The following is a 14,281-nucleotide window of genomic DNA, read 5'->3' as shown; positions in this document are numbered from 1 at the left end:
CCGAGAAACTACCATCCACTGCCTGTCTGATCTTTCCTTGTAGACAAAAATACACCATGATGGTATCTGCCAACAAAGCATCGTGATTGTCGGATGTACAGCTAGGAGTCCGGAGGTCCAGTTCAACTGATTGTGTCCTCAAATTTTCCCTCCAAGGGTCTCCGATCCCCAAACCTAGGGGCACAGAACACCGGCTCTCCTACCTTTTCTGTGTGCACCTCTCCATAAGGGTGGTGGAGATCTCCACACACACAGGTCCACGCTTCAGTAGTACCTGTGGGAGGAACATGGTCGAGGAGATGGAAAATGGGAAATGCCTACTACTAAATGGGAGGTGTTTAGGGAAATGTGAAGAGGGGTATGCTACTACAAATGCATAACCTCAAAACAGTATGCCAATTTCTATTCACAAACCATGCTTCTCATATTACCATTGCCCACCAACCCCTTAAAAGTGCAAAAAACAGGTGTAAATATCTAGGAAGTAAATCAAGCACAGGGTTTCCAACATATTCCCATGGAAAATAGTGGAGGAAGGGAACTGAAATAACACCCCCTAAGAACTAATTATGAACTAATTCAATTATTTCAACATTCATCGTATATATATATATATATATATATATTTATTTTAACGTTAAAATTAAATATATTTATATAAATAAGTGTTTTATTTTAAAAGTGAATAAACAATGAATTATTAAGAAAGGTTATTAATAATTAGGAACAAGTAATTACATAATTACTATTAATGTATTATACCTTAGAGAGGGTGTACCTATTGTATTGTATCTAGAAAGTACAGCCCAAATAAGCACATGAACTGGAAACTGCTGCTACCACACCAGCTTCCATTTATGCCCCCCTCCTATACAACCTAGTGCAACTGGGCACTTTAGTGTGATTTTCTGAACTGACATGACCAGAGACTACAACTCCCAGAATACAGCAGAATATAAAATGCAAGCTAGGGACTGGAAACGCCTCTATGACATCTAGCCACCTGGTAACTCCGCAGCTTTATGAAGCATGTGCACCTTCCTTCAAAAAGGTACCAGGTGACTACATGTCACTATGACCACAATACTACAGATATGCTGCTTTCTTTTACAGATTGTTTTCAGATGTGTTGGTTTAAATGCATCGATTTAAGTGAACCAGGATTACAAGAGCCAGAATTCAATTAATGGTTAAGTCACCACGAGCTCCCCGTCCTTGTGGAAAACAAGCATTTACAATGCAATAGGTCTGGCAATGACATTGTTTTGAGCGATTGGCATTGAAAATGTAATTTTTTTCCCCTTCGTGAAGCATTAATCAAGTAATGGCGTTGTAAATGACAATGTCTTTTACCCCCTGTTGACCCCCGCATACAGACATACATAGAAACCGCACTACAAACGGGCACACATGCATGCACACGCTGAGAAACACACGCACCCCGTGAGACAGACACACTAATTCATAGAGGTACACGGGTGCACCGAAGCACGTGATCACATACGCAGGCAAAATGATATACATTTTTAAACCCTATAGCATTTGCTCACACACCATAACTACAATGCACACACTAGTAGATCGCCGAACAAATTAGAACCACGGAAGTTATTTGCACCGTGTAAGAACCACAACAGCAAAGAAATACTGAAACTGTGGTGCGCCAAGATCCGAGCAGCTCTATGGAAAGCGCTATAAACGGTCAAAATTAATGACATGGTCGCGATAAACTGATTTTGCACGTCTGCTGGCTGTTTCTGTCTTCTTTATACAAGTGGGACTACGAGGTACATATCTAAACAGAAACTATCATGTAAATACAATACAGACATGAAATCGCTATGCAATCTAGACAGATCTGAATGTTGTAAGGTGCCAGCAAACCATTATCCAACGAATGCCCCACGTGGGAAAATGTGCGTATTACAGACACCAGTGTACTCAAAAGCAAAATTACATTCGGAGGTCGATTTAAAGAAAGGGGAGGGAGATAGTACAGGAAGACTACACTGTGCTCTACTGTTTGCAGTGTGGAACTGAGAAGCACCTTCCGATTAGAGAGTACAGGTTGCCCTCGTCTCCACAGGAAGATACAAATCAACCAATTCACAGGCAAAACCCCTGAGAAAGGAGGGCTAGCCATGGTGCGCGGATCGTTGTAATGTCGTAGACCGGTTAAAGATGAACCCCGGCCGCCTAAGGTTTTCGGTTAGGTGTGCTGAAGGGGAATTAGTCTACCAAGAGCACCTTGGCTCAAGATTTTGCTCGTTGCCAATGATGTGGGGTAAAATCAAACTACAGCTGTAAACATTAAAACTAAAGGGAAAAGAAGCAATTAATACAAACATATATATGTGCTCCTTAGATGAGAGGGCAATAATGACAACATCTCAGGTTTAAATTTTCCCTCTGGATGCATACAGCCCACGCACGCTGACTGTGCTTTAAGCGCTGTGCAGACTGACACAGCCGTACCTTCGTGCAAATGGTTTAAGGTGTGTGGACCGTGAAAAGTCTGTGTATATTAGTCGTTACTAGAGGAGCAGCATGTCCTTTCTTTAGGGCTAAGTGCCTCTCCGCGGTGTGAGCGGTGCTTGCCTTTCGATGCAGCCTTTGCCTGTTGCTGGTTCCGTGATGGTGCAGTGCTCTCTGTGCCCGCAGCCTCTCCCTGCTCCTCGCAACCTCTGCCGCTCCTATCCACTCAGCGCCAGCTTTGGTTGTGAAGAGTTGCGAGCACGCACTCCGGAGCTCAGGCACTGACTCAGGGACGTCACGGAGGCCCCACCCCCTCCCGGGCAGTGTTCCAAGAGAGGCAGAAGAGTTCCAAGGCTACTCCCAGCCTCTGGAGTGCAGGATCCCTGCATGGGGGAGGGGGTGTCGCTGCCCTTCCTCCTTGGGACAGATGTTAACAAGCGCTCGCCATTGCGGGCAGGCAGGCAGCCGCTTGTTTATATTTGTATCGCACTTTCACTGTAAGTGAAAGCGCGATGCAGAAATAAACACGCGGCTGATGTGGAGATAAGAAATTGCTTCACGACAGCCGTGAAGCAGACGAGCCATTCCGGGTGGGCCGGACGAAAGGGAGAAAGGGCAGTGGCCAAAAAGCATTATTTTCAATGGGAAGCCAGCGTTTAGCATAAACGCTGACGCGACCCAATGAAAATGAGGGGCGGGGCTTCAAGTCCCCTTCTGAAATCTCCTCTCTCACTATATGTCTCACCAAGAGAGCAGTGCATGCGCAGCAATGCTAGGCGAGACCTAAAAAGGACCCATCTCCAACTCTGGGCTACGATGTAAACATCGCTGGGGCTGCAGTCTGGTTTCTGGTCCTTCTCTTATCCCTTCCTGCCTGTGACGCAGGTGGGGCCTAGCCATGCACTAGAACCCCAGCCCTGTTCCTTCAATAGCAGGGGCCCCAGGATCGCCGATCACTGTGCGGTTGGCGGAGGGGCTGAAAGCTTCTTGTTGTGAGCCAACACAGCTGCCAGGGGCTGCCCCGCCCGAGTGATGCAGGGTCTGTTATACTCGCAGGGTGCGTGAAGAGGAGGCCTCCCTTCCGTCGCTCCACTCTCGAGCCTTCATGTGCACACCCTAGGGGGGACACATACGCCTGAGTCTGGAGAAAGTGGGTAACAGGCTGTGCACGCCAGCGTCACACACATGATGGACACTGGTCCCGGGTGCTGACACTTACCCTCCTCCTAGGCCGCTCTTGCCCCCTCACTGTCGGTGTGGCCGCCACTTCCCCATCCAGCCCTTGCCTGTTCTACTGCGCCTGTGCCGTACAAGCGTCAACTGCCACAATCCTCCGTCATGGCACCGTCATTTTGTCCAGTATTTCCTCTCCCGAGGCGGCCCGACGTGATTGCCAAAGGGGCAGTTGCGTAAAACGTAAAACTTATCCTGCGCAAATCAACTACCCCCTGCCCCCTTGATATCCTGGTGACTGAGTACTGGTGACTGATTAGTGGTTTACGAGTTCACAGCCACAAACCATTGACATGGTCATCTGAAACCAGGCCATGAGTATTTCAGTCATACACATATGTATGTCTGTCAGTAATACAGTGCATACCCATGTAATTAAAACATGCACCACACACTCTGTTCAGTATAGTTGCTCTTGGTAACACTGCACCCCCACCTCAGGCACTACACACTCTATTCTTCACAGTCAGTCTCAGTAATACAATCCACACGTTTCAGCAGTACGCATCTCAGACAGACACTGCACAACCGTGTTCAGGACCGTCTCTCAACCTACTTTCTAATGCAAACTTTGTGAAAAGCTACCATGGAGCCAGAGGCGCCAATTACAACTCCCTGTAGGCGATAGTGTGGGACGTTACACCCAATAATATTTCAACTGGCAGCATTAATGCAAATAGGGCCTATCCTCAGCTCCTGGCAGATTTGGAGATGGACGACAAATAGGCGGGTTCTGCATTTCTTAATGTGAGCCTGGTGGAGAGTCATTATTTAATAATTCACACTGTCAAGATTTTGTGAACTTTGCCTAAATACAAATATGCAATGAAGTTTTTGTATTTTTATTGTACATTGTGTTATTTCACAACACTGAAATTAACTATGTTGACAAAGCACATCCGGCAAAGGTTCTTGTGCATGCACTTAATCGTTACTGATTCAAGAACACACTAAACTTGGGTTAGCAGCTGAGGATGTGTGGGGGATTAATTATGGTAATCCTAGTATCCTCATATATCTAACGCTAAAATACAAAAGTCTGGTAGTAGTACAAAAGCAGGATCCTTAAGTAACCAGACAGGTGATATATAACAAATATTTTGAGATTCTGTTCTCGCCCTTCCAAGTGTTATCTGTGGCTTAACACACCTGCCAAGCAGGATTTGACAGTGTGCTTTCATAGGATGCCCACAGCCCCAACTCAGAATATGTTGTGGAGTTCAGAGGATTCGCTCTGCCCATTCAGGTCAGCCTATTGTTCACTTCTTGGGGGCATTTCACACCTGCCTTAAGCTGAATACTGGCTGACAGACGGCAGAAGCGTATGCTAATTAGCCATTTGACAGTTCAGGCAGGTAAAGGGTAACTTTTTAAAAGTTACTTCTCCTTAATATTTAAGAATCCAACCACCATTAAATTGGATTCTAATAACTATTCAAAATAATAGCTTAATTATTTGTCTAGCTGGTCCCTTTTCCGAGTTAGTTGTATTACTATTTTAATCTGCACCCTGGTTTTCTATATATGACAGCTACGCCTGCCACAGTAAAAATAGATTTTTGGACCATGTAACTATAGCGACATAGCAACATTAATTGTCTACATGTTCCACTTTCAAATATTGGGCACCCTGATTTGTGGGCTGCAAGAACTACACAGGAGTGAATAGTATTTAATGGGGAGGTTTTTACCTCTCAAAAAAAGGGTGTTGAACAGGTCTCACTGCAGGTTTACACAGCAACAATCTAGCTGCACAGGTTAGGCCTCAAGTCATGTTTACTTTGCCACTGTAGTGGACGGCACAATAGATGCTGCTGCTCACTAATGGCATTTAACTTCCAGGTTCTAGGCTCACTTTCTACACCAAATACCAGGGACTTAAAGGCAAGTTAAATGTGCTGACTAAGAATAAGCCAATTCAACCATGTTTGGGTCCAGCAAAAGGTGAAAAATCAGTGGCAATGACGCAGTAAAAGTGGATTTCCTACAGTAACTTTCCCCAGCTCCCCAGGATTAATTGCAGAAGGCATGGGGCATGCTTCAAAAGAGAGAGAGGAAGGGGTTGGAAGATAAAGACACTAGGATCTGAGAGGGAAAAGAGAGAGGAGATAGAGGGAGAATGGATGGGTGGAAAGAGAGTTTGTGAGGAGGGAACAGGATGCTTTGGGCATTTTTGGCAGGGCTCCTTTTGGTTCCCAGTTACATGTCGGAAAGCATTAACGTAGTAACCTTTAGTGATGGTTTACATATTTTTTATCTTACCTATTTTAGGTGCTATCTTTGTTAACATGCACGGGTTGTTATTGTAAAGTAGATTACACAGTACACCTCTGCATTCCTCAGTACACCCACATTAGCACTGTGCATTTTAGTCAAAGACTACACACACCCTGCCCACAACTGTGTATAATATATTGCACAACCTCTTCAGCACTTTTTGGGTACGTAACAGACATGATGTTCATCTCTGCAACCACCTCCGTGACATACTGCACCCCAGGAAAGGGATAATAATGAATAAAACATCCCAATGTACTAACACCGTCTCCGCAACAACGATGTGGCAAATATCACCAATACATTACCGCCCGGGACTTGGTAAACGGGCGTGAATAGCGCACGGTGTGATTTGGCGCGGTATTTGTGCGTGGGCAGCAAGTTAATAATAAAAACTATTGAGGAAAAATCACAGCGGAACAAGATGCCAATTACACTTGCACCCAGACTTGTTACGAGAAAGGGACAACGTACATGCTTCGTTCTCCTGGGTTACTGCATCACAATTGTGACGTGGTGTAGTTGAGCGCATGGTGACAGCCAAAGTGAATAATAACAAGCATTTGCAATGCAATAGGTCTCGCATTATAAAAGTGTGAGCAGTTGGCATTGCTAATAATAATGAAACACTAGCTATTGGCATTGTAAATGATGCCATTTATTTATGTGTTTGTTTTATAAAAATAGATAAAAAAGTCAGTGTCATGAACAATGAGAATAGCTGAAACTTTTGCAAATGCGAGACCTATTGCATTGCAAATGCTTGTTTCAGTACTGCAGGCTTTTTTAAAGTTTTAGTCACTACTCAAAATGAAATCCATTTTATCAGCGTTGCCAGTGCTCCTTTATGTTTAATGCCATAAATGAAACACAATGTTCTAAGCAGATTGCTAAACAGCATCTCCAGCCCCGATCACAATGTCTCACTTCATGCTGGACAGTGGGCACCCTGTTTTTCTCCAGCGCCAAGACGGGGTGAACTAATGCACAGACTGAGGTCTGTCAGCCTGCGAGGTTCAAAGCATTCCTTGCAACAGTCCGCTGTGTCAAGGTATTGCCATGTGTACAGCACACACTCTGCAACAGCAAGTGGTGTGGGTGGTTGAGTGTGTGTGTGGGGTGTGGGGGGTTTGTGTGTGTGGTTGTGTGTGTATGGTTGTGTGTGTGTGTGGTTGTGGTTATTGGGGAGGGCAGAGGTAGGGAAGGAGAACGGAAGGAGGAAAGAAGAGGAAAGGGGTTGTAAAATTTGTGAGAAGTGTGCCAGGAAGGCAAAGAGAGAGATAAAGAGAACAGGAGGTTCAGTGGGGATAGAATGTGAGAGAAGAGAAAGTAAAAAGGAAGTGAAGTGAGGACAGCAGTAGGAAGGTGTTGGATGTAGGAGGGGACTAGATAGGGGGAAGGAGAGTGAGGGCATACTAGAGGAGATGAAATGGGATCTAAAGATGATAGAAGGGCAGGGGGAGACAAGTGAACATCGATGGAAAAAGAGGAAGATGGAGGGTGGAGACCTAAAAGGTGATAAGATGAGGCAGGATCGGGAGGGGCGAGTACAGAAAGAGCAGAAGCTGTGGAAGGAGAGAAAAGAAAATAGAAATGGAGAAGCATGGGGAGGGAGCAGGAAAGAGATGGGGAGGTGAGAGAATAAGGAGGGTGGGAGAGAAGGACCATGAGAAAAGGATGGAAGGTGGAGAGAAGAGGGGGGAGTGGCTGAGATAAGGATGAGGATGTAGGTGGAAGAAAGAAACTAAAAAGAGATGGGAGTGGAATGAGACTAGAGGAGAGGGAGGCTGGAGAGGAGAGGGGCAAGAAATAGATGGGGAGGGGGAGGACAGAGGGGAGGGAGGCTGGAGGGGCAAGAAAGAGATGGGGGGAGGAAGTGAGGCCAGAGCAGAGGGAGGCTGGAGAGGGGGCAAGAAAGAGATGGGATGGGGAGGCCAGAGGGGAGGGAGGCTGGAGAGGAGAGGGGCAAGAAAGAGATGGGGGGGAAGCGAGGCCAGAGGGGAGGGAGGCTGGAGAAAGGGCAAGAAAGAGATGAGGAGGGTGGGGGGGGGGGTGGGGGCAACGAGGACAGAGGGGAGGGAGACTGTTGAGGAGAGGGGCAAGAAAGAGATGGTGAGGGGGGGGCGAGGCCAGAGGAGAGGGAGGCTGGAGAGGGGGCAAGAAAGAGATGATGAGGTGGGGAGGGGGGGGGGGGGGGGTTAGCGAGGCCAGATGAGCTGTGAAGCATCCAGAAATAAGGTGCGAGGTCGGGTGAGGCCAGAAAGAGTTGAGAAGGGAGGATGGAGAGGGGGAGAGTAGATGAATATGTGGCGGTGGGGACGGAAAACGTGCTAGAAGCGAGCAGGGAGAGAATAAAAGAGGTGTGGAGAAGAGAAGTGTTTTACGCAGGTAGAGGTGTAGAAGGACGCTGCAAGGCGAGAAAAGAACATCAGAAGATGAGAAAGAGGGGTGAGGGAGAATAGAAGGAGAGGAGGACGGATAAGCAGAGGGAGAGAAAATAAGGACAATGCGGCGAGAGTGGAGAAGATAACGAGATACAGATGAGGCAGTGGAGACGAAAACAATGAGATACGGATGAGAGGATGAGACGGAGGCTGGAGAAGTGAAGGGGGTGGAGGGCGGGGGGAGCGAGCATAGGAAAAGGGAGAGAAAAGGCTTCCGAGGGAATAGTGGAGAGGAGAAGAGGAAGGCCGTGAGGCGCAGAGAGAAGAAGTGAAAGAATGAAATGTGGAAGCGTAATAAGGGAAGAAAAGAAAGTGAGGGAGGGGGCTCAAGGGTGGGATATTGTAAGAAATGGGTGGCAAAGAGAAGTGATGGGAAGGAAGGAAGTGGAGGAGAGAACATTAAAAGAGAGTGCTGCTCTAGAGGGGACACGAGGAAAGGGAGTACAGGGCATGAAAAGGGTGTGTGCAAACTTAAGAGTGTGCACCTGAAGATGCGTAAAGGTGGTGAGAGGGAGCAAAGGGAGGGCTGAGAAGTAATGATGTGGAAGAAGTGAGACGTAGGCTGAGATGGGGGTAGAGGAGTTGGTGCAATGACATGGTATAATGAGGGAGAGTGACGTAGGAGAGAAGGAGCGTGAGAGAGAGGTTAAGAGAGGGACGTGGGGTGGTGTGCATCAGAAGGTACTGGGACAAAGGCAGTCAGAGAACGAGGGAAATGAGACAGACCACGTGTAGAAAGAGACAGCAAAGTGGGGAGGATGGTTATAGGATTAGAGGCGGCGCAGGTAGAAATGTGGGGAAAGAGGTGAGATGCGGAAGGACTGCATGGTGCACGCGGGAAGGAGGGGAGGAGCAAGGGAGGGGAAGGAAGCACACTAGGTGGAAAGGGGGCAGGAGATATAACGAAAAAGGAAGAACAAAAACGGAGGTTGGATGGGCAAAGGAAGAAAGAGGCGACAGGCGAACTGGAATAAATAAAACTAAAAAGGAAGAAACAAGCATTGGCCATGAAAGCCATCGCGATCACGATCGCTGTGAAAGCGAAAGTGATCGCGATGACGCGCTAAAACACGCAAGGGATGCGCGCGCAAGCGTGCGTGCTTGTTGCGCGTTCTAGCAAGCTGGCTAAAAAGCTGGGGGGGGAAATGCTACCGCCGGCCACAGCTTACGAGCGCCCGCGCACATGCACTGCAAGCTGTAGCCGGCGGTAGCAGTTTTTGAAGCCCTCACTTATGGTCTCGCCAGACCAGCGCCCAAGCGCTGGGTCAGGCGAGACCTAAAAATGGCACGTGGTCAAACACTACAACCCACGCTCGAAAGCACCTGTACTGCTGTGCATGTAGTTGTTTCTTGTTTGGACCCTCCAGTTGAAGCTTGTTAGAGTGGCAAGGGGATACCACCTATTTTTTCAGAGCAGGTGAATTTTTATGCAGTAATGCGTTTTGCTTTTTGTGTGACTGCTGGCGATATTAAAGATTAGGTTCTTTAAATCTGTCGGATTGGGAGCAAATTGTATTAACCTACAAATTAAAATAAAAGGATGTGATATATCGAAATTGCTCAATTCTTGGAATTATGTTCATGCGGATTACGTGCACAAATCACAAACCAGTAAAGTGTATCCTATTCATCTACATCGCCCACACAGTGCACGATCTGTTATGAATCACACGCTGCAGACAGGGGGCCTCCATAAAACATCACACACTACTAACACCAGTGTACGTCAGACACATCAGAGCAGGCCCAATGGATATTAAAATGGGTTTACCATCAGAACATCTAGATTTAAATATTACCCTAACAAAATATTGACTACCAAAATATTGTGACGAGAATTATATACATAGTGAGGTACAGATGTTTTTTTCTGAACTCAACAGCTGTGTACCTTGAAGATAAACAAAAACTCCCAACTACCACAACATCATGAAGGTAAGTATATTCAGATATGTATATATTTAACAAACTTGACTCCACATCTGTGGCTTGATATGTATATCTTCAAGGTACATACATGTGGAGTTAAGAATAGTAACCTCTATACTATCTATATGTATATCTTCAAAACACAAATTCGAAGCTAAATGATAGGAGATATACATGTACTTACATACTCTTACCTTCCCAATATTCTGGTAGCCCATATTTTGCTAGGTCGACATTTGTGTCCTCAATATTTCGACATAAGACTAAAATGGTGCCTGGAGAACGACGGTTGTTTACAAATGGGAAAAAGTAATGATTTCTAATGTTGGGTTCAAGATGACATGCCCCAGGCCCGGTTTAGGATGGTAGTCTGAGTTGGATGGAATGTGTGAAGGCACATTGATCAGTGGAAATGGCCATTGTCCCATCACTGAGAATCATTATTATTGAATCGCAACATCTCATTGGACAGTGTGTTCGTAGATTACCCTCCCACTGTGGCCTTTTCAAAGCACAATCAATTCCAGTAGCTGCTGGGACAAGGCGGGTTATTTCAAAGAAAGTCTCTTCCAGCATGTCCTGGGACAGGTGTGTTTTCAAGGCAATGTCAGTGTCAAGATGGTGGAAGAATGCTTCTCTCTCAAAACCACACCCAGAATATCCTGGGACAGTAGTCTCAGTCCCCCAAAAGGACAGCAGCCATCACAACCCTGGAGAAAGATTAAGTTGATTCCATTTGCAGCTTGAAAGTAGTTTCTAGTGTTATTTTTTCATATTATGTCTAATTTTTCCCACTAAACTAGTTGAGTTTAGGTGGTTTGTTAACTTAATTACACACAGTCCAATATACAAAAACACACACAGTCCAATATACAAAAACACACATGCAAAAACTTGAAACAGTAGAAGATATTTATAAATGGTCAAACGAAATATCTACCACGGAGACTGTAGTCATGCCAATAATTCTATCCAATAATAGCTCTTTCCCATAATACGTTAATAAACACATCAACCATACATCCAAATTCCAATGCAGAAGACGATAGTATCAGAGTCTTACCTGGAGAAGCCTTTGCCGCAGCTCTGGCAGATGTAAGGCTTGCCCACAGAGCCATCATGGGATCGTACGTGGTAGGACATGCGGTCTTTCCTCTTGAACCTCAGCCCACACACTGGGCAGGAGTACGGTTTCTCGCCGGAGTGTGATAGCTTGTGTCGGTTAAGGTGGTAGACATCACGAAATATCTTGCCACACAGTTCACAAGCCACCTGCTTCCTGCTGCGGTTTCTTTTCTGCGATGAGTCAGGATTGTCTTGGCTGAGAAGTCCATTCTCGCTGACCCGTGATGGTGAGGCCAGGTCTCCATAGCCTAGCTGGAGGCTGGTCACACCATGCTGAGCCTCATGTTGGCGAAGGCGGCTGGCATCAGTGAAGACTTTACCACATAGGCCACAGGGGAGAATGCCAGCATCCCTCAAACTTCCAGGGCCTCCAAACAACACAGAATCAAGCATGCTGGCTTTCCTGGGGCGACCCCTACCCCGCTTACTATTACTGCCCAAACCTTGGAGACTTTGGCTGATGTTTTGAAATGGTGAAGAAAGTAGCTGGGGAGAAACTTGGCCTGCCACCATTGATAACCGGTCCACACCCTGCATGAGTGGCAGAGAGGATTGGCTACCAATGGCAACACCAGGGCGGACGCTATCCTCCTCTTGCAGACTTCCAGCAATTCCATTTGAAGTCATTCCCTGGCTATGAGTCATGTCCAAAGGAAAGCCCAGGTCACCCCCTGGGCGGAATAGCATAATGTCTGCACGCGAAGGGGGCACTAGGATCTGGACATTAGACTGCTTGATGACTTCCTGGCAGATATCAATTACCGACCTCATCACAAGGAACTTGGCAGCAGTCATGAGCTCAGGAAAGCTCTCTAATCTCACCACAATGCGCGAGGTATAGGCGAAATCCAGGATATCCCCAAAAACCTTGGGACTGATGGTGTGCATCTCTAGTTCACGGCACCCTGAGCCACCTCCCTCTGAGCTACCACCATCTCTTCCATTCCCCATGTTGGACTGGCCACTGAAGACAGACTCAAAATACTCACTGCAAGCAGCCAACACGGCCCTGTGTGCAGGGAAGCTGTCGTCGCCAACTCGCAGAAGGACATCACAAAAGCGCCCTCCGTTCTTGCGCTGCTGGTTGAGGCCATGCAGCATATCAGCACTGTGCCGGCTAACCTGGTAAGTGTAGTGAGAAGGCCCACACGCCTCATTTATGCGCTCCATGGCCAGCAACAAGTGGGTTGGGAGCTATGCAAAGTACTTAGGAGGATGTTTCCCGAAGCAATTTCAGAACATAAATTATACAGATCAGAAAACCGGAAGAGTAAAGGGAGGTGGGTGGCGTTTAAGATGTTGGTAAAGAGTAGTCAAGGAGATTCAATCTTGCGATGCAATAAATGTAGGCAGGAATTTTTAGAGATTGGCGGGTGGCTTAGGATGTACATTTATTTTTAAGTGGATACCTTGTTGTCAATTTTATGGAGAGTGCAGATGCTTTCAAATCTATATCTACTAAATCAAGGTACCATCCAGGGAGCGAGTAGACGGGACGCACTCTTAGTGTTATCTCTAGTATTAAATTATGAAAAGGCAAGTAACTCTGTGCTTTTTTAGAGTTCTGCGAGATTTCCAAGTCTAGTTCTGGGACTCCTGACTAAATTAGGTGGGGGTACTATTCGCTTTTATTGGATAGGGCTTCTTTTGTGTGCCTTAAAGGCCTGAATGTGTTAACATTCAGCAAAGACTTGAGGGTTACATGGAATGTACTTCAACACCTGTTGAATCGCGTGACCAGATATAATGGATGAATGTACTTCAACACCTGTTGAATCGTGAGAGCAGTTATAATGGATGTTGAGCAAATAATAGTCTACAATACTCGCGTCAAAATCGTGTGGCCATGTGGGAGACAAGTTTTACTTGTGGAGGAACTTAAATTCAGTCTAATTTTGCGAGGACTTTTAGGATGGGATGATTTACAAAGTGTTCAGCTAACCACGAGTTTCTTGTACTACAGGTCCCTGGTGGAGTAGTTCCAGGAACAGCCAGGTACGGTTTTCTAGGGACGTGGATGTACGGAGTGCGCGCGGGGCCGGTCAGTGCTGGGAGGGTCACCGTGCCGCGCGCGCTCCCGGCGGGGCTGCAGCACAGCCCGCCCGGGGCACGCGTCCAGCCCGCCCTCCCTCCCTGCCAGGCGCGCCTGCGCTCGGGCGCGCGCTCGCCGCAGAGAGCCGCCGCCGAAGGGGTATTGTGTGAGAAAGCGAGCCGGGCGCATTGGCTGTGCCCCTCCCGTCCTCCCCCCCGGGGCCCCTTGCTCCTTGCCCGTCCGGGGTGTTTGCCAGAGAACGCCGGCTGCAGACTTCCCTTTCTCAACCACGCGGCCCGGCGCGCCACGCGAATCCTCGGGATCGAGTAGATGCGCTGCCGAGCTCCCTGCGCTCCGCCGCCGGTAACCGCGTTCACCGCCTCCCCCTCTCCGCTTCGTGTCTCTTCAGCTCGGGAGGAGGAAAAATGGCAGCAGCGGCACTTCCTCTTGCACTTTCACCCCTGGGGGGGGAGGAGGAGGGGGGAGAACAAACTCCCCCCACCCCCAAGGGGGAGAGGCAACCCGGGCGGGGGGGGGGGGAGTCAGGGAGGGGGATTTGGGTACACTGGTGGGAGCCCTGATGATCTCCCTCCCCCCGTGTATTTTTATCAAATTATGTGGTCTGTTGTGTGCCCCCCACCCCCAGTGCTAATATCCCCCGGAGGAAGAAGGCCTGCCCCCACTGCACTGAGCAAACCCAGCCCCCTCCGGCCAAGGATGACTAGACCCTCCCACCCCCACCGTCAGAAGCCTCACTCCCCCCCCC

At 47.6% G+C, this 14,281-nt stretch overlaps 1 protein-coding gene across 6 annotated transcripts in view; it reads right to left on the bottom strand.

The window, feature by feature from the left end:
• Positions 1–13,978, bottom strand: part of PATZ1 (POZ/BTB and AT hook containing zinc finger 1) — a 39,753-nt gene extending 25,775 nt beyond the window's left edge. For 4 of the 6 annotated variants that reach the window (XM_085635268.1, XM_085635271.1, XM_085635269.1 and 1 more), the window contains exon 1: positions 11,422–12,798. In XM_085635268.1, coding sequence (XP_085491394.1) covers positions 11,422–12,653 — 1,232 coding nt within the window. In that variant the 5' untranslated portion in view covers positions 12,654–12,798. Of the gene's footprint in view, positions 1–11,421 lie in introns of all 6 variants that reach the window. The other 2 variants (XM_085635274.1, XM_085635272.1) reach the window with 2 other exon arrangements.
• Between the last annotated feature and the right edge of the window lie 303 nt (positions 13,979–14,281).

This window comes from Triturus cristatus, chromosome 11 (assembly GCF_964204655.1).
Source record: "Triturus cristatus chromosome 11, aTriCri1.1, whole genome shotgun sequence".
NCBI lineage: Eukaryota > Metazoa > Chordata > Amphibia > Caudata > Salamandridae > Triturus > Triturus cristatus.
Note: the sequence above shows the minus strand (reverse complement) of the source record. Positions and strands in the feature narration are given on the sequence as shown.